General features: G+C 42.5%; 1 protein-coding gene across 7 annotated transcripts in view; it reads left to right on the top strand.

Annotated features, from left to right (window-relative positions):
* Positions 1–963: 963 nt before the first annotated feature.
* Positions 964–27,265, top strand: part of ZWILCH (zwilch kinetochore protein) — a 479,149-nt gene continuing 452,847 nt past the window's right edge. For 2 of the 7 annotated variants that reach the window (XM_085644607.1, XM_085644604.1), the window contains exon 1: positions 965–1,092. In XM_085644607.1, coding sequence (XP_085500733.1) covers positions 1,040–1,092 — 53 coding nt within the window. In that variant the 5' untranslated portion in view covers positions 965–1,039. Of the gene's footprint in view, positions 1,093–1,651; positions 1,761–27,265 lie in introns of those variants that run through there. The other 5 variants (XM_085644606.1, XM_085644608.1, XM_085644605.1 and 2 more) reach the window with 5 other exon arrangements.

Raw genomic sequence — 27,265 nt, 5'->3', positions numbered from 1 at the left:
TGTTGAATGGTGCTAGCTCAGTAGACGTCACCAAATGCTTCAAAAGAAGTGACCACATCACACCCATTTTGTCTTCTCTTCGATGGGTTCCCCTCGAGGCAAGATCAATCTACAAGACTGCCTGTATCACCCACAAAGCCTTGCACACTTCCTCCCCTTCGATACCTGGTAAATAAACATAAAATCTCTGGAGGCTCTAGACCTTCTCGTAATGCTGAAGATGTACTGCTTGAGCCCCCACCTTCAAAAGGGAAAGATCGCTGGCTCAATCCTTCTCAACAATGCGGTTATAATCTGGAACTCGCTTCCTCCACTACTCCGTACCACAACCTCTACCCGGACCTTCAAAACTGACCTCAAATCTCTTCTCTTCCATAGACACTTCCAGAACGAATACATTCCTTTTCATGTCCCTCAAAGAAGTTCTTTCAATATTGTAAATTTGTAATCTATGCCTGTACGAACCTCATCCTAATGTGTTTTTTGTGTAACTGCCATCTATTGTTTTATTTTACTTTTTCTGTTTTCTCGTTTGTATCTGTAACCTGTAAATATGTAAAAATTCTCCTCATGTAACATACTTGGTTCTATTGTGAAGCGCGCTGACACCTTTGGGTAAAGTCTGCGCTATATAAAAATGCATTCAATAAATAATAAATAAATATAAAAGGGTCTTCTTTCTCAAATTTAGAAACTCTTCAAATTTGAGCTTCATTAAACAAGTCCAAGTCATGTAGTTTTGAAACTATGGTTTGTGTCACACGGTTTAGAGAGAATGTAACGGAAAGGATAATAGAACCGTTTGCTCTGCAACAATGACAAACTTTAAACGTAACTACTGCGCGTAAACATAAACAGTAAATCCGCATTATAACTTTTTATCGGTCAACCTTAGAACTTGCACTGTGCCAAGATGGCATCTCGGTCGTCCCACGGGCCGAGGGCGTGGCCTAAAGAGTCCCTTATCACGCCTGGAGAGTTCTAGTGTCTGGAGTCTGCCTGTCAGTGCCTGCTCCCTGTTCCGAATCTCTTTGGCGGGATGTGGGAAGCACGGCACCGGGCAGCGGGGGAATTGCACCGTTTTCTTCGCAGGTAAGCCACTTTATGTATTAAATACGACGATGACAGCCTGCCATTGCTCGCTCATTTTTCGTCTCTATTCAGTTCCCTGCAGTTCTTTAGGCGGTTTTGGGTGTAGGGGCGGAGTTGTTTTGGTTTACGCATTAGTTAAATACTTTTTTATTAGTGGTATTTTGTGACGATCTAATCAGGTTGTAAACTGGACTATTAAGCGACTTTTTTAGAATTCCATGAACCTCTGGCTGTAGGAATGAAGGACGTGCTTAACTGTGCCGTGGTCCTGTAAGGAAGTAGCTACCTCTAGCAGTTTTCCCGGCGACTGTTATGCTTTAAATGTGTTCACACTTTTTTTGTATGTCTTTTTAAACAGTCTAGGCAATAGTGTTCACTTAAGACAAATAGAATGAGAAATTCTTTTTCTTAAAATGTGCGACGAAATTAAGGAAATTGATGTTTGAATTAAATTCGTTGGAGCTAGTGCATTTTCTGTGTGCTTGGACTGCCTCTACTTCAAGATGGCTACCTAATGTCCCGGCAGTGCAGGGCGGGTTCAGTCTTCCGGGGTTAGGTTGGAACCAACTTGAATACTCTTTGGCGGGATGTGGATGAAGCGGGTGACTGTCAGCACCGGAGGCGAGGATTATGCAGGTCTTTGTTTAGTACGCAACTCGGTGAAGTTGGTAAAGTTATACTTTATTGTAAATATGCGCCAACACAAACTCCGGGGGCGGAGTAGAAAAAACATCCGATGGATTTCGTGATCAGCTGTCAACTGTCACTTGACAGGTGGCAGCTGATGACATCACAGCTGATACAGCGTATCACCTGGAACAAACAGAGTGATGCTACGGTGTCTGCGCAGGGACACAACATAGGAACACAACACATCCTTCCCCCTAGGGAAACAAAGGAGGGGAGGAAAAAAGGGGAAAAAAGGGAACGAGAGTTCACTCACAAATGTAATCTCTTAATTTAGCTGGCGGACCAAGCAGTCTACCAGCCCTGCTTGTCGCTACCGGTACAGCATTGTCCAAAACCGGTGGCACAGGCAACCTGCGTCTGGTTCTGTCTTCCTTAGTCTGGGGAATGGGCTCCTCAACATGTCCAGAAGGAGCACCCTCGCCCAGGTTGACACTGGAAGTAGGACCCATTGGTATATCGCACTCAAAGTCACAATCATACGCCCGCTTGCGCAGGGATTTGTCCATAGGTTCCTGCCCGGAACCTCTGGCTGGTTCTTTTGATGTGCAGGTATCAGAGTCATCCCAAGAGTGTCTAAAAGCTGACAGATTTGAAAAGTGCCACACCCTTCCATCTATAAGAAGAGCAGAATTGCAATATACCTCACGGACTCGCAATGGAGGGGTGTACTTATCTTGACCTTTTGCAATATGACCACTCTTCTTCACCTTGACATAGTCACCCTTCTTAAGAACTATAGGTTTGCTTCCATGCGTTTTGTCATAGTATTCTTTTACTTTTGCTTGAGACTTCAAGAGCTTTTCTCAAACTTGTTTGGACGACCAAGCAACTCTCTTGGCTGCTTTGATCCAACCCACATTGTCTTTAGACAACGGTGTCCTACCACGCATTCGCTCAAAAGGGCTGTGACCCGTTGTTTCACATGGAGTGATTCTAGAAGCCCAAACAGTCTTGAGTGTTTCACGTCTCCATTGTAGACCATTGCTATTGGCAATCTGTATTATGCCTTTAATAACCCTGTTGAATCTCTCAACAGCCCCATTACCTGCTGGGTGGTAGACAGATGTGGTTTTGTGGTCAATATTGTTTTTCATAATTTAGTTTTTGAAAATGTCAGACGTAAATTGAGTACCATTATCACTTACGATTTGTTTTGGTAAACCTTCACGACAGAAGACGCTATCCATAAACTTTACAATGTTCAATGCCTCCGGGTTATTGATGAATTTAATTTCTGGCCACTTTGAAAAATGATCAATTATAACAAAAACATTCCATTTTTCTTGTCCTTCAGATATTGGACCCATAATGTCTATTCCAATCCTTTCCCAAGGCATGCTTAGGCTGGATAATGGTTGGAGAGGTGGTCTGAAAGTTACTTGTGCTTTGTCTGATGTCATACAAAGAGCACACTCTCTCACTGTACCTTCTATTTCTAGATTGACTCCTGGCCACCAGTACATGTTTTTAACCCTCTCCTTCGTTTTGATAATGCCTAAATGCCCTTCGTGACACAGTTTTAAAAGTTTACATCTGATATTGAGGGGAGGCACGAACTTTCCACTTCTGAGGAGGAAACCATCCTCATACGACAATTCATTTTTTACCTCCCAAAAGGCTTTGAGTTGTTCGTCAAGCTTATTCTTTGTGCACAAACCCTCTTTCAGTCTTTGTATGACTTGCATCATGGTGCTGTCATTATTTTGCTCCATGAACCATTCATCCTTAGATATGCCGCTGTCATGTTCCAAAATAGCTGCGACAGCATTCTCTTCCATATCGGAACATGTATCGTAGTTAGGATGACATACGGGCATTCTACTTAGGAAATCTGTGACAACCTTTTTGATTCCTGGAACATACTTAATGTCATACATAAAGTCGAAAAGGCATACAGAAAGTCTGGCTAGTCTCGGAGATGCCGTATACAAACCCTTGGTGGTGAAAACTTTTGTTAACGGTTTGTGATCTGTGCATAAAGTAACTTTACGGCCCCAAACAAAATGCCTGAAATGTTCCAATGCCCACACACAAGCCAGGGCTTCACGCTCAATAACCGAAAAGATCTCTTCTGAAGGAGTGAGCGAGCGTGATGCAAAAGCTATAGTATACTCCATACCCATGGAGTCTTTTTGTGAGAGCACTGCACCTAAACCTTTGTTGTTCGCATCTGTTGTTGCAAAGCTCCTAAGTGATGTATCAAAACCTTGTAGAGGTAGAGCGGAGTACATATCTTTTTTTATTTCCCTGAAAACCCTGTCATAGTCCTCAGTCCACACAAATTTATTTTTCAATTTGAGGAGTTGCCTCAATTTATATGTTTTGTGTGAGAAGTTCCTTATAAACCTCGCATAGAACTCCACCATTCCCAAGAATGATCTCAGTTCATCCTTGTTGGTGGGGACCGGCGAGTCCTTGATGGCATCCATCAACTCTTTTTTAGGGCTTATACCATCTCCTGTAATTTGATGTTCCAGGTAGTTGACCGAGTTACTTCCAAATTTGCATTTGTGATATTCTGCAGTTAATCCCTTTTCATTTAATATTTCAAGGACTTGCCTTACTTTTTTGTCATGCTCCGTTCTTGTTTTTCCCATGACTAGAATATCATCTTGAAAAATTAAGATGTCTGGGATTCCATCAAAAATGTTATGCATGAGCCTTTGGAACATTGCAACCGCAGAGGTTAGACCAAATGGGACCCGTGTAAATCTGTAACACCCGAACGGTGTTATGAACGTTGTGAGTTTTTTTTACTGTCTTTATGAAGTGGCACTTGGTGATATGCTGACTTCAAATCAATCGTAGAAAACCATTTTATACCCTTTTTTGTGGCCAGCATTTCATTGATTTTAGGTAGGGGGTATTGTTTGATCACTATGTTTTTGTTAAGATCACGCAGGTCCACACAAAGTCTTAAATTGCCATTGGGCCGTTTCACGACTACTAAATGCGCGACCCACTCTGAAGCCTCCACCCTCTCAATTATTACTTCTTCCAGAAGATTGTCGAGTTGTTCTTTGAGTTTTTTTTATTGCAAAAGGAATGTTCCTAACTTTATGTACCACAGGGGTGGTGATTGGTTTAAGTTTTATTTTGTGTAGGTACCCTCTCAAGGCACCTATTTTTTTGCTGAAAACACGTGGAAAATCATCAAGTAGGCTTTTACTAAAGTCTCCCTGCTCTGCTATGCTTAGCACAGGATCTTCTTTCCTCGGATCCAGAATAATTCCGAGATTACCCTGGTCCATCTATCCATCCCAGAACAGACGGACCAACCCTCGACACATAAAGTTGTCCAGTGGATTCCCTTCCTTTGTAAGCAAAATTGAGATCTCTGTAGCCTAGCACATCAATCGGCTCACCAGTGAAAGACTTTATTACTATGTCTGTTTTTTTTTTTTTAATTTTCACCAATTTTTCCCATAAACTTCTCTGACCACACTTTTTCATTTTTAATGGTATAGGGCGAGCCTGAATCTGCCACTATACTTATGTTTATACCACCAATGGTCATGTTACAAATAGTTTTTTTTGTTTTGGTAACATTCACATATGCAGGCTTTTCGTTATTTCCATCTTCAATATTGAGGACAAACATCTTCATATCTTCCTCCTCAGACAAATCTTGTTTGAACTCATTAGTTTCTGAAACAATTTTTACTTGTTTAGTTTTTCGTCTGTTGCATGCTTTTGAAAAATGTCCTTTTACCCCACAATTCGAGCATTTTACCTCGCGAGCAGGGCATTTTAATTCATTAGCCGAATGGGAAGCACTTCGACACCTGTAACATCGCCCCCGGTTTTTTGTCTCATACTTCTGGTTTTGCATTTTTTGACCACTTTTACACCACAGGTTATCCTGGATATTTTCATTCAAGCCTTGCATTACAATTTGATCCCTGATGAACTCATCGTGGAGTGCACCGAAACGACAATTTATTGCAAGATTCTTTAACACTGAAACGTAGTCATCTATTGATTCATCCTTCCCTTGTTTCCGGTGAAAAAAATTTGTAGCGATCCACACCCACGCAAACTGTTGGTTTATAATATGTGTTCAAGTCATCAATTACATTTTGAAAAATGTCACCTTCATTCTCAGCCCTAACCTTTTTGTTAATGGAGTTATACACTTTATAACCACCAGCGCCAAGACAGTGCATTAGCATCTTGTATTTTTTTATCTGGTTTAACCTCATCATCATCCTCCAATGTAGAAATATATAATTTAGAAAATACTCCCTCCATTCCTCCCATTTTAATGTAGGTTCGCCCCCACCACGTAAAAAAAATTCTGAAGGAGACAAATTCCAAACGCATCCTGATGCCGTGTTGTGGTGTGCTAAAATATAATACGCTGAATGTGTGTACAAAAATTGGATATACCAACAAAGAGATGGTGGGATGGTATTGAGAACGAAAAGTAGTCAAGTGCGCACCCTGTTAGATTGTTGTAGCAAGAGGAGGAGAGTGGTGCAAGTGGGGGTTCCCAAAGCAGTATAGATCTGTATATATCTTTTAGTGTCTATTTAATTTTGAAGTATTTGCTATTAGAAACGACAACACACTGAAGTAATGGAGAAAATAAACCTCACTGCACTTGTTTGAAAATGCTCTGAAAGTACATTACTTCCCTGGATGCATGTTCAACAGCTGTCGATTGTAAGCAAGCACCGCTTAAGTTATTACCTTTAATTTTCTTCATGCGCGATGACTGAATTGCAGGTGACGTTACGAAGCGAGGTTGTTTATAACGCGCACAGAATGAAATGTTATTTTGCTCAAAATGGCATCTTACATCGTAGCACGTAGACTAGACCGCTAACCTTGTAAGTAAAATGGAGACCTGACGTCGGATACGTCACCACGCGTACCGTGCAGGAATGCTAATCAGCAGTGAACTGACAGTTGGAAATCTGTTGGTCCGTTGGTGAGTGACAGTTGATTCCGTTGTAGTGGAGGATTTTATAACACGTTGGTCAGTAAACTTGCGCCATTCAAAATTGTATCGCCAAATTTTTCTCAGTATCGCTGCGACAAGGTTGATGCTTGAATAACTCGATATGTTTCAAATATCAGTAGACCAGCACTTGTCTGTTGTGAACAATGCCCGAACTTTTCAGGAACACAAACTAATTCCAGATATAGAATTATCCGCCTGTGCTATTTTCTTGAAACTGCGTGCAGACATGAATCGCCAGGAGATCTACTCGATAAGGTCCATAACGTAATCATCCACTATTACACATTCTTTCAATTAGATGAAGAGCACGCCTGGTTAATTTCTTTTAAGTCTTTTTAGAGAAATTGACTGACCTTTTAAGACGAAAATTGAGCTGAGAAGTCCTTATAATTTTTTATCCTTCAGGTGTGAATCCACAAATTCTTAACTTTTTTTATTTCTTCACAGAAAATTATTTTTCCTTTTTGTCCATAAATTCTTTCGTGGGTTCCTGTGTTGGTGCTTGTCGCCAAATTGTTAAGTACGCAACTCGGTGAAGTTTGTAAAGTTATACCTTATTGTAAATATGCGCCAACACAAACTCTGGGGGCGGAGTAGAAAAAACATCCGATGGATTTCGTGATCAGCTGTCAACTGTCACTTGACAGGTGGCAGCTGATGACATCACTGCTGATACAGCTTATCAGCTGGGACAAACATAGAGCGATGCTACGGTGTCCGCGCAGGGACACAACATAGGAACACACCAGTCTTACTACACTTATACTTATCAGCAGTTGTTACAAGTATATTCTTTAACTTGAACAAATTACTTTTACCAGTGAATGTGTAATACACGAGTAACAAAGTAACTTGCAGACTATGAGTCACATAGTCCAGTCCATTATAAGGACGCGTAACGCCCATTTATTTCCTTACAGGTCATGTAGATAATACTTTAGGTTTGTTTACTTGTCATCAGATTTATGTGCTTGCAAGGCTTGGTTAACCTTTCGTTCACACGTGCGTGACAACTGGGCACCCCGCGGAAGCATGGTTGGTGTAATAAGTTACAAATTACCAGGTTAGAGGAAATCTCTTATTCCTGTTCAATTTAGTGAGTACAGGGGCAGGCTCATCAGCGCATCCTCACAAACCGGCTAGCATTTCCAACTGTCTTTACAGAACCCCACAGCTGGAATGTCAGATTGACACCAATAACGCCCCCCACATTCCAGAAAGAAACATATAAGGATACAACAGTGGGCTCCGTACTGAGAGAGGCTGAGCCATCCAGGGCTTTTTGGCTTCTTGGAGACACAAGGATGACGGTGTGATGCCGGGCGACGACTCACTCAGTACGGCTGCTGCTTTGGTGTCGGGTGTGGGATTAGCGATCCTTAAACCTGTCACGGCACGTCGTCTGTGGAACCTCATGCTATCATCACAGGTGGCTTCTTGAGATCCCTCTAATTGTTCCTTGGCCTCACACTAAACACTGGTCTGCGGTAGGGTATGTCCCAGCTGGAAAAACGTCTGCTTGAGCATCTGAGTGGCGGCTTAAGTATCTAATAGGGTGCTGGTGACTGAAATTCAGGTATACAATTCATAGTAAGGGGCTACTGCCATTATTAACATGTAGACATTTATGACCACAAATACTTCCATTTCTGTGCAGGAGGTGGATAGGATTGGCCATCTGTAAGCTATGGTCTGCCTGGGGAGGTACTGAGGTCTAGTTTTAGGGCAATTTCTGAGGCCCTCAGACCAATTAATGGCCAGAGTATTAGTCTTTATGCTAGGCTTCCCATACCTGTGGTGGAAACCCCCCACACCTTCTCAGAATACTAGCCAGGTACTGTTTAAAGGTCCTCACTGCAAGAAGGAATTATGAAAGGGGCAACTGGAAGGCTTCAACACGTATTGTCTCTGGCGGCTGACTTCCGTGGAAAGAGTGGTAATACAAGCACCCCAGATAATGAACCCAACACCAGCCTCCCGCATTAGGCGATGGAGGTAATCACCACTCCTCAGACAGTGGATAAACATGGATGCAATAGACCCTCATGGAGTTTCTCCAGCCCGTAATGTTCAAAGCTGAAATTATTTGCCATCCTAAATTATCATATTGAGTTTGTGTGGAAGGCCTGTCAGGATCAGCTGCTTGATGTTGTGTGAGCTCTCATGAATTTATTGGAGTTAGTGGAAGAGGCCTAAGACTCAGGCAATTGCCTTTGCAGAGATGGTGCTGGGATGAGTTCAAAGAGCAGTCTGCGTGCTGGCCAACTCTAATTGTACCCTATCAGCAGTACACGCTGATCACTCTTGATTAGGATTGACCCTAAGTTAGGAGACCTCTCGACTTCAGAGGCAGGCGCTGTTTCTCAGGGCAATTTATTTGGAGACCCTGTGACCCTTTTGTAAAAGAGCAAATTAAATTCATAGCCACTTTATCAGCCCTACTCCAGACCCAGACTTTTATCAAGAAGCTATTTTTCTGTGAAGGTTTTCACCGGGGTTAAAAGAAGCAAGGGCTGCTCTTCCAGCTGGGTTCTCCAGCAAGGCGTCTTTCAGGGAAAAGGCAGGTGGAACAATGACTAGTATGATGGTGACCAGTCGGGGGCATTGACGTTCCTTCTTTAGAGGCTTTGGTAGAAGCAACAGAAAAAAACTTCAGAGGCAGAGCTAACACCCCAGGAGGATTTTCTGGTAGGGATTATCCATTCTATCTTGTAAAATTATTAGGGGAAAGGTTTAGGAGGGTTCAATGACAAATTGAGAGAGATCTCATTATCTACATTGGCTCTGAAAACAACTGAAGGGAAGGACCTTTTTCTATTGAAGATAAAGGCCATGGGTTTCAGACCCATAATAAATCTGAATGACTTGAGAAAGTGCTTAGTTTACCACCACTTACAGAAGGTCCTCCTTTTCAGGGACATCTTCCCACCAGAAGAATTGGGTGGTCAGGTTTGACTTGAACGGTGGCTACATTTTGTAAATTTGTTTTTAGTTTGACTTACACTTGGATTACATGAGCATATCATGGTATCGCCAATATACATAGGTGATATGTGGGTGAGGTTTCTCTAGTCTGTGTAAACATTAAAACAAATAAGCGACCATAAGGTCAAGTAGCTTCAATTTTGTCTTCAAGGCTGCGTGCTTTGTGGGTTTCGACTATAAGATTATGTGATATGTTTAGGGTGTCCGAGTCTGGACTCCTACCAATCCGCCTGGGATGTGGAATCTCTCTTACTAGGGCCCATTTGCGATTTGCTGTCTCAATGGGAGTCTCATTATGGGTCATGAGTACGCTAGAGTACTCTGATGCTCTGGGACACCTCTCCACATGTCTGAGGTAGGGCTTTTGCGTATTCTCCTGGATTGATCGCGTAACAATGCCCTTTCCTCTGCCTAGGCTCCTCTTTCACTACTGCCCCCCCCCCGCCCCCCCCCCCCCCCCCCCCCTAATCTAGGTTCATGCCTTCCAAGTCAAAGCTGTCTGCTTCCTATCGAGTGCAAGGCTCAACAATTTATTGCCTGCCCTTCTGGGTGTCGGTCGAGTGAAACCTCTCAAAAGGCAGACCTTAGGTGTCATGGCTATCTTTCTCTTCAGGGTTCTGTCCACGTATCTGACTTTTTTCTTCCAGTAAGGCAGTATTACTGGGCAAATTCACATCACATGTAAGATGGTCTCTGGAAATGAGCTACTTCTCAGGCAAGGTCTCGGGTCCCCTCCCTCCCCCCCCCCCCCCCCCCCCCCCCCAAAAAAAATTCAGTCTAGTATACAGGGACACTTTTTGGGTGTATGTTAATATCCTGCCCCATTCTTTATGCAAAATATCGTGCCCCGGTCTATTCCCCCCCCCCCCTTCCCATGGCATTAGTCAGATCTTTCTGTGCCATCTCATTAAGTGCACAATACACCAAGTAATCACTTGACTGCCATCTCCTATTGACATGAACAACTGTAGCACCTTGTGATGCGGTGTTCCTTGCAAACCCTTGTTCCACAGTCTGGAAACATTCAGATCAGCGTTCGATGATTTAGGAATTGCCATAGTGCTAGGTCATGATCATCTATTAACTGCTGTAGCAGTATAACAGCCTCGCCTGCGAAGTAGTCTCCGGCTGCTAGTAGACCTACAATAGTCTTTTGCATCAGATGGTGAGCTGTAAAAAATTACACCTGATCCATTTGTGGTAGGCCGATCAGAGGTAACACCGGAGCGTACAGAGAGTAATATTTAGTCAGTTTTAAGTGCATTTGCACCAGCATCTGATGACTACGAAAAGTAATATCGGTAGTTTCTGGATACTAGTTGGTTTTTGTAATAAGAGCCACTAAAGCTCCCTGGTTCGGCTCCCCTCCGTTCACTCTTCTCTCTTCCACACACTTTTCATCAAGCTTTCAACTGTACGTATGCAGTCTGATAATAATATAAGTCTAAGGCAGTGACACTTGGGTCAACTTCAGTAATCTGGTTTCTAAGTCTGACTAATGCCACTCTCAGTATCCCAAATCAGCCCCTATACCGATGAGTCAAGCTGCCTGAACCCCTTAGTCTGGACACAGGCTGTAGATTTTTTTTTAAAGTGCTGGAAAATGATAATTTTCACGAGGACAACCCGTGGCATGATTGGTAAGTGTTGTGACCTCCAGAATGCCACTGAACCCTTTAATGCCCCAAGTGCCGCTCCCAGGTGCCTATTTCGAAGGTCCACCAATTAATGGTATATATTCACCTCCCAAAAACTGACATGCTTACTTGACTGTTCTCATCTATACCCCTCATAATAGATTCCTGCAATTAATTTGGAGGGAGCAAGTGTATGAATTCCTGACACTGCTGTGTAGCCTGCTATTGGCCCAATGGTGCCTTACTAAGCTACTACGCAGAGTGGCTGAACATCTGAGAGCCAAAAGAAAGAGTGATCATCTACCAAAATGATATCCTCTTGATGGTCCAATGTCGACACCGATTACAGTTAAACATGATCACAACTATTATCATGTTTCAGGCATTGTGATTCGTAATCAGACAGTGAATCTAATTCCAGTGACTCCAGTTTGGAGATCACAAGTGTAGTTTTCGAATCTAATTGAACTGTCGTGGGATCTTCCACTTGCTCTTCAGTGATTCCCAACACTCTACTAGACTGCTGTGGGCAACTGCACCCCCTTCTGGTACAGGGGCACCTCAGACTGATGGGCAGTAGGATTTCAGGTGAACAAGAGCTTTTGGAAGTCACTTCTGGTTCCATCAGGTTGGCATGGGCCTCAGTCATACTTTAAGAGATATCGATCGGCTTTGAGGAGGTTGTCTGCTTGGAGAAAAACTTTGATTCACTGGGTGGGTGGCAGGCATTGTCCTTGTCCTGAATTTTATCTTGGAGAAGGCCTGACATGCCTGGCTTTTAGGACAGTAAATTCATTGAGCTCTGCCATAGGCCAGTAAACAAGAACATCCTTGGGTGTTTAAATTGAAAGAGATGCGATTATTCGAAATGTAGATGTATCCCAGCAGGATAATACATTTCTCTTGCGGAAGGAATTATCAGCCAAACTAGCTATGCTACTGTGCATGATCTCCTGCAAGTTAGTGTCTGCGTCAGACTTGGAATTTTTCAGGGCACATGCTCATGCTGGATAGAGTTATCTTCACCACTTTCAGGAGGACCAACGCAAATACTAGAGTATTTTCACACCCAGCCTTAAGGGATCAGCCCAATCTGTGTGTAATAAGATGTTTGAAAGCGTACGAAAATTTAACAGCAGCCATTAGACCATCGGGTGATAAGTCATTATTCATCCCCGTCAGGCCTTGAAAAATCATAAAATGTTACTAGACTGTAGTATCCTGGTTTGTTATGGTTCATGCTGTGCCAGTGGAATGCTGCCTGAATGATGCAAGATGGAATGTTGGGAGTAGGAACTTACAGTTGGAGAAGGGCTGAGCGCCTGGCTGGCTGCTCCTGGTGGGGCTGAATACTACTGAACCTACATCTTGTAACCAACTTGAATAAATCTACTTTAAACTCTGGATGTGGACCTGATTACTACATTTTATTGGCGACGAGTTATAAAAGAACCTACAATCTCTACCTCTCAAGTTCATGTGGAAGTGTCTGGGAACCTCAAGCAATCTGTTTCAGTACCTGGTCTACGTACTACCATCAAACTGCCACGTCAGCCCCACCAGTGACCCCTACATCGGTCGCCCTCATCATCCTTCAAGTTGGTTCCCGTGCTGTGCCCTCAGTGAGGGTAAGCCTGACACTCTACAACACCTTAGTCAAGTGCTGTGCCTTCAAGAGAGGGTAAGCCTACCTATGTCTGGAAAATTCTACAGCATTCATCAATGTGTATTCCTGAGTCTAAGTTTCAGCCTCATGTTCAGGTTTCCCTCAGCATCTCAAAAGGTCAGTGCCTGCTGTCAAGATACTTTAGATCAAAGTACTGCATGCTGTCGCTACTACTCCCCAAGATCTCCGTTTTTACTGCCTGCCTCCCTACTGCCTAGAGAGCGTTTACTTGTGGAGTGCCTGGCTTCAATCAATCAATCTGCAGTTCTCACTTGGTCCTGCTGCTCTTACAGTGTCTCTTGGGCCCTGTTGGGATTTTCAACTAACCTACTGTGCATCTACATAGGGAAGCTCTTGCCTTACATGCGGGCTCTACACTCTGGGATCGTCATCCTGCTGTCAGAGGAGACACGGAGCTGCTTAGGTGTGAGCATTGTTACCAGCTGTAACATGCATGTTTTCTCTGACAGCAGCATTTTGTTTTGGTGAGGCACGTTTTATATAATTTTAACTGTCTGTCCAAGTACTGCCTGTTTGACCATCATGGGTTGGTAAGAAAGAAAAAAACCAGCGCCAGTTTAACTGCCATGTTTACATTTCAAAAATGCAGCGTGCGTCTCACCTAGTGCGCGCACTTGCGTATCTTGGCTGCTTTCCACAGAGCCTTTATGATCTGTCTTCCTCCATGGGAATCCTCCGATGCTGTGTGATTTTGGGGAGCGACTGCGCACCGGGAGCCACCCGGCGTGACGTAATTAACGTGCCGCCATCTAGTGGATCATGATTCTTTAGTGCAGTTGCAAGTTCCCTTTCTCTGTGTTGCCAACCACATTATCGGTGTTTTGGATAAAGTTGTTTGAAGCTTTAACCTGTCAGGAGCACAAGGCATGCTGGTATCTTCATCTATGCAGCGTTAATGTGTGTCTTCCATTGTTCCCTGTAATCGGAGGGATCATCTTTCAGAGGGATGAGTGGTATTATTTACACTCTTGGACACAAAAAAAAAAAAAGAAAGAAATATGACGTCAAGATGTTTCACTAATGGAATTCAATAACGCTATTCTGTTCTCAGACTGCCATTTACCAACCAAGTGCTGCTATTGTCAAATTAAAAGCATCCTGAAACGAAGTGCTCACAATTACAATAAAGACGCAGAAGATTTTTCTTTGCCTGTCATAGTAATGTAACAGAACTGCACAAGTCCTTTTGTAGCTCGTTTAACAGTACACAAGTGCTATGGAGCTGTGTTCACTGCTATGTGTTATGCTGCCATCTAGTGACAAGTCGGGAAAGTGAATGGAATTTATTCCTATTGTTTATCTGTTTTTATTCACGGAGTTCAATGTTGGCAAGTCTGTATCTGTTAGCTCCATGTTCGGTGCCTCATTTCTCCGTATTATTATGCCAATTTTGAAGGTCTAAATGTATTTCAGTTTAAAGTGTTTCGTTCCATTTACAGATTATACTGTTTAACCCTATTTCTTCAATGCACAATGTCTCTTGACCTATCCGTGAGGTGTGTCTGACCTCTCCGTGAGGTGTGTCTGTCGGATCTCTTTCATTTTGATGTGCATACACTATGACTTCCAGTGGAGGTGCAACCTTTTACTTTTTCATCTTACTTAGGGTGTCGTGACGATTTCGGTCACAGCGTGGGGTACACAACGGTATTACCTCCTTACGAGGTGCCTGTACTCCTTGTATTTACTTACCTCACTAGTGCACACCGTTTCTTTCCACGAGGTGTGTTTCTTGGGTTGTTTTCGCCCATTATTACTGTGTACAGTGTCTCTCCTCATGTACACATGGTTATGCGTGGACTACAGTCCCACTCACACATTTTCATCTAATGACCTCTCCGCGAGGTGTGTTTTGGGGTTATGTCCCACTTTCATGTGCATATCAGTTGACCTCCAGTCGGGATGCGTTGCGCAGATGTGTGTCCCGCATTTACTATGCACAATCTCTTGACCTCTCTGGAGGTGTGTTGGGGGGTCTTTCCCCATTACCCTGTGCATAGCATTCTTACCTCCAGTCGAGGTGCGTCCAAACATGGACATCACATTACATGTATTTTGCCTTCACTGCAGTGCACGTTTTACGTTTCCTAAGGTGTCTAGTGTTGGTTATGTTTTTTTTTTAACAGTGCACATATCCTTACCTCCACTCGAGGTTGCCCATCCATAAGCAAAGGTTTTTACCCTTAGCGGGTGTATGGTTTAAGTCGCCATAGTGCATGGGTTACGTTACTCTGGGCGTTTTTTATTATTCTAGTTTTGTTTTCCACGCTGTAGCCCACTTGTATTTTCTATTTGTAATTCTTTCTTCAAATGTTTGATGGAGAAGTATGAGTATTTGCATTCCTCTTCTTCTCTGTCGTCTTGTTTCCTCCTGATGTGAGCTGCCTTCTTGCATGCTTACCTGGCCAGTGGGTGTGCAGAGGGCAGTCATGAATGGTGGTTTCTTCTTTTCTTTGTCCTCTGGTGTTTCTGTTCTGTTGCTATCTTTGGAAGAGAAGATGAGTTTGGTTTGTTATTCTCTTTTATCTCCCTTCATTATGTTTTACCCCTACTCTCTCTGGTGCTTTCCGCTTTTCTCGTTCCTTTAGCCTGCGTATAGCTTCTTCTCTCTTTCTCTTTTGTTATTCTAAATTTTGGCGTTCCTTTTGTTTTCTTTTTGGAACAAAGGAGGATATGTAGTATCCTGGTTTGTTATGGTTCATGCTGTGCCAGTGGAATGCTACCTGAATGATGCAAGATGGAATGTTGGGAGTGGGAACTTACAGTTGGAGAAAGGCTGAGCGCCTGGCTGGCTGCTCCTGGTGGGGCTGAATACTACTGAACCTACATCTTGTAACCAACTTGAATAAATCTACTTTAAACTACATTCTGGATGTGGACCTGATTACTACATAGACCTGCAGGTCTAGTGACTTAAATAATCTACTCAACCTATTTATAATGCTCTTGACCCATAAACTGGTTTCAAATGATGTGATAATAGGCAAATATTTCAATTCATTAAGTGCTATTTTCTTCATTATCACACATGAAACATATCACCTTCAAATTTGCGAGTTCAGGATGTCTTCTGTACGAAAAACTCTTGTTTTGATTTAATAAACTAAACTTTTTTTCCATATATAATGCAAATCTAGCCACATAAAGGATACACATTATCCCTGACTTCCCTTTTAGTTCATTAACAGCATTGTCATCAGGGCAGGAATGTTTCTCTAATCATGTTTAAAAACTAACAATTTTACTAAATATATAACTAAAGCAAGAAGTGGTAGCACATTGTCATTTGTATTCAGCAGATTTTTCATTGAAATGGCTACGAACTTTCCCACTGACATGCAGCTTTACTGATAAAACTATATCATGTAGAAACAAGAATGCTTGGAAGTAAAGTTTCTGCAAATGTGTCAATTGCACATCACCAAGTAAAGTGTTCTGGTTTATTTTGCTCCTATTTAACACTTTGTTTGCATCACACTTCTTAATTACAAAAAAATGCTTTTGTAATTCCTGATCCATTTTGAAATATTTGTAATAATAATTTACAAGCTATTTATATAAGTGTTATGTGTTAGAGAAACATAACTGACATCTTCAGACAGCTCACAAAATCCTCTAATTCTAGTGAGAGAGAGAAACATAAACCTAATTTTCAAAGAAGCAATCAGTTAAAAGACTTTTGTCGTCTTTCCTTGAACAGAGAGCAAATGTGTCATGGCATCTTTATTGCTCATTCCCTTTCTAAATGAACAGAACACCTGTTCCTTTCCGGCCTAAGTTTACTCTTCAGATGGGGCTAGTAGGTGCTAAAAATAGGTCGACCTGATCAAATTTTACTTGAAATAATTAAAGGTGGAAAGTTTCTTTTACAGTCTTCACTTTCTTTGTGGTTCTTTGATAATGGGAACCGGAATGTGTTATAAAATTTCTGATGGTTTTGACATCTGTTAACTGATGAGTTTTGTATTCTCTACGAATAGGTATAGTACATCATTATTTTTGAAAAACTGGGTAAAAGCCTTTGCATGACTTTCTCCTCGAGTCAGATCCTGATAGTGAGCAATAGGATTACCAGCGAGTGTGAATGTTGCACAAGGAAAGACTTGGAGGAAAGGATGCCAGGTATGGGTATTTAGGGCAAGGGCTGTGTGATTGGTGGTCTTGGAGATTGTTCCTTACTTGTTCAATCACTGGAAAATGTATATTGATCAAGTTTAAAGGAATATACTTGATTATGACTGCTAGCAAATAAGTGACAAATGAAATGTCTTGCCTCTTGTCCATAATAAAATTTAAACTTTTCGTCTTTATAGCTAAATTTTAATATTTTCTGTGAAGGCACAGAATATTATTTGAGACATCAGGCATTCCTATTTTTTGCCTTCAGCTGTTCCCTCATGGTAACAGTGACTGGCATTGCTAAATTCCAACGTGTGAACCATTAAAAAAATATTTTGGAGAGCTGTGGGCTTGAGGAAAGCTCATCTTCTCTAAAATATTCTAGTGCTGGAGAAAGTAAAAAAAGCCACTTGGAATTTAGGAGGTGGGTTGTGGGATCACACTATGTGGGGCTAGATTAGTAATTGGCCTTTCCAGCATCCACAAATTGAAGTCAATATCCCCCTCTTTAGTCCTGTTTCAGGTGGGGTATGGGCGAGCACCTCAAAATAAGTAATTTTCTATTTTATTTGCAGAAAGGGATCCATCGGTAAATAATGTCTACATGAGTTGGTTGTCTTCAGAGTTTTTAATGAATATCGTAATAAAAGAGGTCACGGAGGCTCCTATTGCCGTGGTTGTGTCAAACTCATCTGAATGTTTTCAGTTGAGATTCCAAAATTGACTGAAACACATGCACATCTAAAATAATGTTGTAAAAAAATCGAGTGCTGAGTCTACTAATACTAACTACTACATTTTGTAAAATCATGCAAGTAATTGTTACACCAGTACACAATGTGATCTCTTTTTTTTTTTTTAAACTTAATTATTTGAAAAAAGAAAAATAAAGGTACCAAACATATACATCAGTAGGCTGTTACATGTTGATCATCAAGACCATCCAATTAATATACTGTAGTACACTCCAAACATATAAAAGTCGATGTTATCAGGTGCAGCGTTAACCATAGAAATAGTCTAGTACACAGCTGTATACATATCATACCCCCCTGCATTCTGTACTCTGGTGCCTCCCATTATGACCCGGATTGTGTATCTGTGGCGTTCTCTAGTTCAAGTAAATAAGTACGTAACGGCTGCCAAATGTCCCGTGGCTGTGAGGTAGGGGGCTGTTTGTGTGTAAATGTCACTGTTTGTGTTGCACTATATCACACTATTAAGCCATGCCTTCTGGTCCCTGGTTCTACCTCCCCAATGTAATGCCGCTTCCATTTTGGATAGCAGGAGTGCTATGGCTGTGAATCAATGCGTTGTGTAGTGCCAAAACGGGTTCGGTGTAAGTGTGTTTTGGGTCATACGTGATAGCTCCAGAAATATGGCCCTCTAGTACTTAGCCAGTTTCTCGCATGTCCACTTCTTCATGTTTGCAAAATCCGCAGAGGGAGCGTGGCACTTGGGACAGTCGCGGGGGCGGTGGATGATGCATTTAAAGCTGTGTTCTATAAAAACTTGAAATGCAATATTTTGTGAAGATGGTTGAAGGTTACCCAGCGTGTTTGCGTACAACATTATTGTCATCAGTTCGCGTGTGCCCCAGGTTCCTGTCCCATGCGTTCTGGGTCCCTGTATCCCTAGAAGGGAGTAATGCCACGGCTACGTTGTACATCTTCGAGATTAAATGTTCACCCCCAGAAACCGTGATTATTAACGATCATGGCGGGAAGTCTCCTGGTTCAAGAGGATAACTAGGAATCTGGGCTCTTAGTGCCCCCGTCGTCCGTCTCAACACAAAGTGATCTATCATAGGTACGTCTTTAAAACGAGCGCCCAATGTCCGTGTGAAGGCATGTCCGTCTGGGAACATGTCGCCAATGGCATTCAGAGAGTATTTAGTTAGAGTACGTTTAACAAGGGTTTCCTGCGTAATGGGCTGCCACGTATTCCCTGCTATGGGAAGAGCAGATGAATATAAGTGTCCCCCCGTAGCCTCTTCTATGCCTAGCTAGTCGTAGACATTGTCTAGATGTCGTGTGGATCACGCGGTATTCCAACTGGCAGTATCGCAGCCAGTGGGAGTGGATCCTTTTAGGGATGGGTGGGTTTCCTGTAAATAGGCTACGTCTACCTTGTGTCTCTGTAGATAGTGAAGCACTAGTTTGCCCTTACGTGTGTTGTTCAGCCCTCTTATGTTCCAGGTTGCTAGCGCAAGATTTGCCTAGGGATGTATCTTGTGATCGAACATCAGTGTTGTGCTAAGTGATATGTGTTGGATGGTGACAGTAACAATTATGTGGTACCAACAATATTTTGATCAACCTGCCCAGCCCACCAATCCCAAGCCTGACACTACGGGGAAATCCTATTCTCAACAAATTGCACTGCTTACTGAAACTATAAAACCAAAAGCTAACATTTAAACCGTTGGGTGAGTACACACTTTGGAGGTGCCTCTCCAGCTACTTGTAAGTAGCTCTCCTGTGTTCAGCCCATCCTCCTAAATTGGAATACTTTGCTTGGTTGAATTATTATATGCATTCCAAAATGGAACTGCATATATTTGAGGCAAAAATGTGTGTATTTTCTCAGCTCGTCAGCTAATGTTTGGGAAAAAAATGGTTGACTTTTCAAAATATATTTAAACTGATATTTGAGTGATAAACTGACTTGTTAGCATGATTAGTAACTTGATACCAGTGGCATTGCAGCTATGACGGTTATATATATACAATGCTGAAGTATTCCAAATTGATAAAGTCCATTTCACAATAATGCTGGCAACCTTTCCGGATGAACTTGGGTGATCACTGCTGGTAATATGTATGGAGTGGCCATCTTATCTGACGTGGTCACTATTAGCACACTAAAAATATTAATGGCTCGTTATTTATTTCATTGAACATTAGTAGCTTTTGTCACAGAAAAGGTTAGAGACCCCTGGTTTTAACAAATGAACTAGTGTAAAGCATTTAGATGTACCAAACAACTAAATAAGGAAGTCACCCAACATGAAAGAGATCTGACGCCAACTTATGAAAAAAGATTATGTATTTTGGAATATTTAGACACCAAGATAAGCAGAATCCACCAAAGGGTTCTAGAGCTATAGATTTTTAAGTAAAATAGAAATCTCAGTTTTTCAGTCCTAAGTAAAAGCAAGCATTGGTAACCGTAAACTTGGCAAACTTTTATAAGTTTGATAGAGTTGTGTTTGGCTCCTCTGGCCTGAGTTGGTGACCAATTATGACAGGGGGAAGGTTGGGGGCGTCAATGAGGAATATTTGAACAATTACCTGGTCACCAAAGCAGTCTCAAGTCCAGTTCCACACTTTTCATTTAGACCTCAATGGAGTGGTCCTATACTGAGGATGCAGGATGCTGTGGATGATAAAAGGTGCTCTGGGTGCTGTGCAGCAAATGATGTCTTCTAGGGTTATTCCTCGGTACCTGGGTCTGACAACAGGAGCCTGTCCCTCGAAGGCCTCTTTGAGACCGTAGAAGTCCAGCTGCGGCTGGGCCACCAATCTCCAGAAACCGCGAGTCTAGCGGTAACCTTAGATGAAGGCTAGTGTCTTTTGTTTGGCAATCAATCCACTCTCTGACTACTCTACTGAGTCCGGCCACATGGGGGCAGCTTTTGAGTCTGTAGTGGAGTTTTTCTTGGCTGCACGTCGGGGGCTAGTGGCGATTCCTTGTGAGTGGCTGCTGACTGGCCAGAATGCCCTGTTCCTGGAACAGGGGGGCAGCAGACTGACCCTTGTAGTCACAATTTCGGTGTGGGGCTCGGGAGCAACATTTCCTCGAACCAGGCACCACAGGGTTAGTTGTCTCTTTGCTAGTCCAATGAGCAGCAGGCGCAGTTCAGCTGTTAGTGCAGCCTCTCCTGCCATGTTCAGAGGTCAACAGGGCAACATCGGTCCTCTCTCCAGTCTACATCTAATCTGAGGTTCAGTGTGCCTGTGATGCTAAATGTATACCCAGAAAGTGCCCTGGGGGGGATGATGCGGTCACTAGCTAAAGGGCTTCTAGGATCTCTCCCACCCTGTGACGGCTTCGGCTATGTGTGGCTTCCTGCAATTCCAGGGTAAACTATTTTGCCCTCTCTCAAGATGTCTGAACCCTTCTATTGATGTTAAGAGCTTATGAGACACCCTAGAGGTGTGGCTACCTGTGGGCTACCCGCCATCGGGAAAACCAATTTGGCCACTGGTCTCTCCTCTGTTCCCGCCACCAGCCTGTCTACTTGAACAAAGGGGCAGCCTTACATGAGTGTGATTGCCACTTGCCCACCGAAGGTGACTTCTCCTTTGAAGCTTGCCTTTTGGTCCAACACCCTGTGTGACTTTCTGAGAGGTGGAGGTAAAAATCTCCCTCTGTAAAAGGCCTCTATTGTCCCTCAGCCTAGGAGTCATTCACACTACACCCCAGGAGGACAGAAGGCAGTCTGATTGTCAGCAACTGTGAAGGTCACCAGATAAACTGGGCAACAGAGTGGCAACTTTCTAAATGTTACCTGTCTCCAAAAGTGACATTAAATTCGACTTGGGTGTCTAGTCTGGTTTAATGCCACGATTAAATTGATACATTGAAGTACCCATTTTAGTAGTCCCATTCATAAATTAGTCAGACTGAACGGTCAGCCGGTAACGCTGTTCTAGCCAATGGAGCTACTAACAACAACAAAAACAACAATCTAAGGGTTTTGCTTCTAGGACATATTAAAGTATATGTCCCACTTAATATAGCTCGCTGCCTTATGGCTTCAAAGGCTTTCCTTAGGTGGAGACTCCCATATATTAAGGAAAGTCTAGGCTTTGAAATATGCTTTAAACTGATCTCCTGCCTACTGTGGCAGGATGGGAGACATGTTACACGCAGGGTGGCACAATCAGTGCTGCAGCCCAGGCTTTGACACTCTTATCTCGCATGCCATGGGTACCCTTGGTACTATATACTAGAGACTTATAAGTACACCTATGCCAATTGGAGGTGCCAATTCAACATGCATTTTGGAAACTTTATTTTCGAAAAAAATGTGTGAAACTTAGTTGCTAATTGGGATGAGAGAAGCTTCAAACCTGGAGTGCTGCTGTTGACATGTCACAGTGTTAGACTATCTTGCACATAGAAGTATTGTTCTGTTGAGAATCCTGGACATTCCCTTGGTAGCAGGGCATGGATGTTAATGCTTCCCTTTGAGAAAATGTGTCTTGTGAATAACGTTATCAACATACCTCTACAGTTGAAATAATACAATAAAAACCTGAAACTCATTTAGTTAAAAGTAAAACCACATAAGTGAGATTTAGAATAAACGGACTGTAGTAAGAAGCACCAGTCAATTTGGACTATTTAAAGGACTTTTTATTTTTTTGTGAACATTTGTTTTCCTGCCCAAAACAGTGTGTATGTTTGCAACACATGCTCTGGTTTCAAAAAACATTGTTGAAACCAAATTTCTAGGTCCTCAGACACCAGTGTACAGTTTCCAAAGTTCTATAACTCCCTCCTGGTGTTCCAGAAGTTCCCAGTTTTCAGAAAATTAATGCTCCTTGCACAATAAGCCACGGGTTCAGCTGAGAGAAAAGGGCTTTACTTTGCTTCCTTCAAGCCCAGAGCCAAAAGTAGCATCACCAGTGGTTTTGCTGGTTTACTTCCAAGAGGTCACAATTCCTGTTACCTGAACCTTCTACAGCCAAAGGAAAACATCTGTAGTGGGCAAACTCTCTCCAAATAGACCTGCCTCTAACTCCCATAGTCCTCAGAGTAGCTATCCATTTCCAGGGTTTCAAGACAAATCAGGATATGCCTCTCATCTCTTCACCAAGCAGATCAGAAGTCTTCCATATGACTGTCTTATTTCTTTTCTTGTTTATGCGTTCTGCTCCAACCTCACAGAAAATTGGTTTCAGAGCACTGTATATCAGTTTAGAAATTTACAGTGATCACACATTATGTAGCAGAAAACATGGGTACTTTGGAAGTAGCGAGCATGTAAAAGCAACCAAAGCATACAATAGTCACTATAGGTAACAATTGTATGTTGCACAATAGGAACTGAAGCACATAGCTATCTCAATCTTTATCTATGCTATGTCATAAAATCATATTTTAGTCACAGCTGTGGTAAAAAAAAACTGAAAATGGCAGGAAGCAAATATCTGTTGTCTGTCTGACCGGGTAGTGTGAATTGTAGTAGTCCGCTATGAAATATATTAGACCAAACAAGCTCAAGATGACATTGACTTATTAGTCGAAGTAAAATTGGGTGAGGTTTGAAACTCAAGTAGACAGCAGTAACAATAGCACACATTTGAGAAGGTAGAAAGGGCAAGCATTGAGAAACATAATAGGGAGGTACAGTAAATGGCTTCACGCTCAGTTTATTAGTATATAGCTTTTGTATGTTTGTAGACTGGGCAAAAATAACATAGAATGAAGTACGATTTTGCAGGGGTCTGATAGAGTATCGGGAGACTAGGCTGAGAGTAGGGACCTATACTTATGTGGTAGACCAAAGTTGTGGGATAACGCTTCCAGATAAATGCTTACCAAGGAGCAGAGCTTAGCATTTTGGAATGTTAAAATTTGAAAAGATGCTTTTCTGGTGTAAAAAGGGGGAGTTGTGGGCTTTCAGATTCTGCAAGCATGGCTAGAGACAGATTTCCAAAGCATGGTAGTCCCATATTTTTTCTTAACACATTTTATATCAAGTACAAAACGTATCCAGTGCCTGACTGGGAAGGCAAACCGGCCCTGACAATTAAGTCGGATCCGCAGATCGGCGGGTGGAGGGGTACCCCCTCCAGGGGTCCAAAACAGAGCCCCCACCCTGAGGGCTCACCGGGGAATCGCCCAGTGCCCGCTACCGGCAGTCCGGTCTTGAACATATCACTGCCACTCTTATGAAGAATGTGGTAGCATCATTGTGCAGTTGCCTGCAGCAGTGTCCAGTTAAAGAAACAATACCTTGAGAGTGCATCATTCGCTTGGTCTTGACTGCTCCATCATGCAGCTCGGGCATGGTAATCCTATTAAAAGGGTAATAGTAGGAAAAACTTCTGTCTTTGCAGAGTTTGGTGGAAGACCACAAGATGTAGATAATTTATTGGTGGGACGCAGGTGGTTTGAATGTTTTAAGATTTGTGCATGTGGAGCAGTGTGCCTCAGTAACTATTTGAGGTAGGCAAAGAGCAGGGGGTCATATGATCCTTTTATTTATTTGTAATTTCTTTAGGTCTCGCCTAGGCAGCGCGCATGCTCTGCACTAGGAGATGACCTTTAGAAATCGGTCAGCTCTTTTCAAGCACTCGTGCTTGTGCTGGCATCCACCTTGGGAGCGAGCAGCGGCACGCGTGCTAATTGAAAACAGATGGCCTGTTCGCTGCTGCTCGCTCCCGCAGCCAGCACTAGCAAGAGTGCATGAAAACAGCTGCTGCTTGAACTTTGCCCTTCCTCCTCTTTTCCTAAGGCACGCGCTGTCTGACGCAATGAGGCTCGAGAATACTTCTGAGGGGGACAGGGGGCAACATGTGTGAGCGTGGTTGCATGCTCGCGTGAACCCGTCGCTGGTAGGTTTTGACTTTGTGCTTTGCGTCCAAACACTGGTTGCTGCATTTATTTTTCTAAACTTGCCTCGAGTGCGGGCGCGAGTTTGTGTGTGCGCGTGCTTAAGCTTATGCATCCACTAACCAGTCCGTGGAGTGACTTCAAATATTTGAATATATCACTGCTTTTACCCTTATTTAAATCCCCGACAGCACAGCCCGCCGAAGCTGAGAGAGTTTTTTATGTAAGCTCCTCGGCACCAAAGTTCAAAAACTTTTTTTTCTAATTCTTCCGGCTCCAGTCCAAGCAAACGGCTTCTTTGAACAGAGTGGAGCAGCTGCTCCGACGGAGGGCTTAGCACGCTCATGTGATCCTGCTCACGACTAATCCTGACCCGTGATTTACTTAATCTCCCTGTGCCTCCCTCCCTCACAACCCCTCGCAGCTACTTTTCTTTAGCCCTCTGCTTGCCGGCATACAGTGCTGATTTCACTTCTCTTAATCTCCCAGCCGCCCACAACACCTCCCACCCCTCGCAGCTTCTTTGCTTAATGTAGCGCACACAAACCTGAGGTAGCCCACCGTTCTTTATTTACCATGTTGCCTCTTCAAATTTGAGATTTACATGGATCAAACATGGCTATTTATAGACTTGTTTTAAGTGTCTGTGCCCCCCGTGATCTTTTGTTCCGTCTTTTACACTTCATTTGTTTTCCCTGTAGTTAGCTACAGGCAGTTTTTTTTTATTTTTTTACTTAGTTTACAAATGGCTGTTCTCTCTTCAGTCATTTTAATTAAAATTCACTGTTTTATGGCAATTTCAAAACGGTCAGTTAATGGTGACTTACTCATATGGCTTTCGATGTATTTTTCTTTTTCCATTTTAGTTTACATAGATATGGCCCTTCAACATCTCACGTAGGGAGAGTTGTTTATTTACTTGAAATACCTTTTCCATTTATATGGTACGTGATCAAGATGACCGTGTTTACAAGGCAGATATGATCTCATAGCTTCAAAGTTTCTTTTGCTCGAAGTTCTTTTGCGTGATCGGCGTCAGATCCTCAGCATTTGAAGCAGGAGTATCGAGGGCCAGGATTTGGTCCCTCCACTGCTGCACTGCTCCATCTTGTTTTCGGCATTGTGTACGGCCCTACCTCCAAGAAACAGTGTCACTCTGAGCCACTTTTCTGATGAAGCAAACATGCTGAGAGCAGGGAAAAAATCTTAACAAATGCCATTGATGTTTGGTATGATAAAAAGGTAAGCTTTTGTGTCTTTTGTTAAACTAAATGGGGCATTAGTTCTGAGAGAGTTAAGCCAATATATTTACTTCAAGCTGCTTGTTATTCTTGGCTTCTGTGAGGCGGTATGGCTAAGTGGATTCTGCAGTTACTCTTACCAGAACTTGTTTAGTATTTTTCCTCGGTTTTTCAGGCACATTTCAGAATTTGGATGCATGGAAGTTTGTTTGTGTTTAGTTCTGTAGCACTCAGAAAGAAAATTAATGTTAGAAAAAGGGCTCCCCTATTTCTGTCTCCCCTCCTGCTAAGAGCGTGTAAGAATATGGTATTCTCCTAATAGGGGGTTGCTTGTTATTCACATGCAGGGGACTTAAAGCTTGAGTATATCATCACTGCCATTTGCTTTCAAGGTGCCCCAGCACTGACACAAGTGCATATAACCCGGAAACATCCCACAAGGTTTGTCTTCATGGTAGACATGCGTTGCAGCATTTTTTATGTTATTTCTTTTTTAATATAGTTGTTCAATAATACATAATATCATCCTAATTATATATAAGGTAACAAAAATGCTTATAACTTTTTTAATGCACTGTAAAGCAGATACACTACGCTACACCACAGCTTAAACACACTGGTAAAGGCAATAGCTCTCGCTAAACACTTATAAGGTCCCAAAGGTGAGATCTATTGGCTATGCCAATGCTTGTTTGTGATGGTGATGAAAAAGAAGTAGCATAAAGATGAACTCTTACTGGGAGGGAGGGAGGCCAGTGAGGAGGGAAACGCCTTTTATTAATTCTGTAAATTGCTGTAGCCTCAACTACTAGTTTCATATCCTGAGGGCAGCAAATTTGTTTTGAATTCTTGAGTTTGTCAACTTAGAATCTGGCCAACTTTGCCACAGCTTTGATGAGACCCTTTAGCTTTGTGTTTTAGTTAAGAAGAAAACTTACAGATTTTCAAGTGCAAGTCACTGCATGAGAGAATGATGCAAACTGTGGTTTTGTGTTAGAGAAGATCGGTTATTAGGTCAGATATTGAGGATGGGAGAAGGAATTCTGTATTTAAGGCTTGCATTCAGTGTGCTTTAGTGTTAACCATTTATGCATGCTATATAATATTTGATATAAATTCAATAAATTGAATTTTGGTCGACTTGTGGCGTCCTCTGAATATATGGATGAAACAAGATGCAGGCTTCTTTGAGACGTTTTCCCTATAGTTCAACAGAGAGATTAAAAAGGATGGGTACTAAGATCAAACTCTAGACCCTGCATAAAAAACAGGATTTGGT

This window comes from Triturus cristatus, chromosome 3_1, assembly GCF_964204655.1.
Source record: "Triturus cristatus chromosome 3_1, aTriCri1.1, whole genome shotgun sequence".
In the NCBI taxonomy this organism is placed as follows: domain Eukaryota; kingdom Metazoa; phylum Chordata; class Amphibia; order Caudata; family Salamandridae; genus Triturus; species Triturus cristatus.
This window is presented reverse-complemented; position numbering and strand designations above follow the sequence as displayed.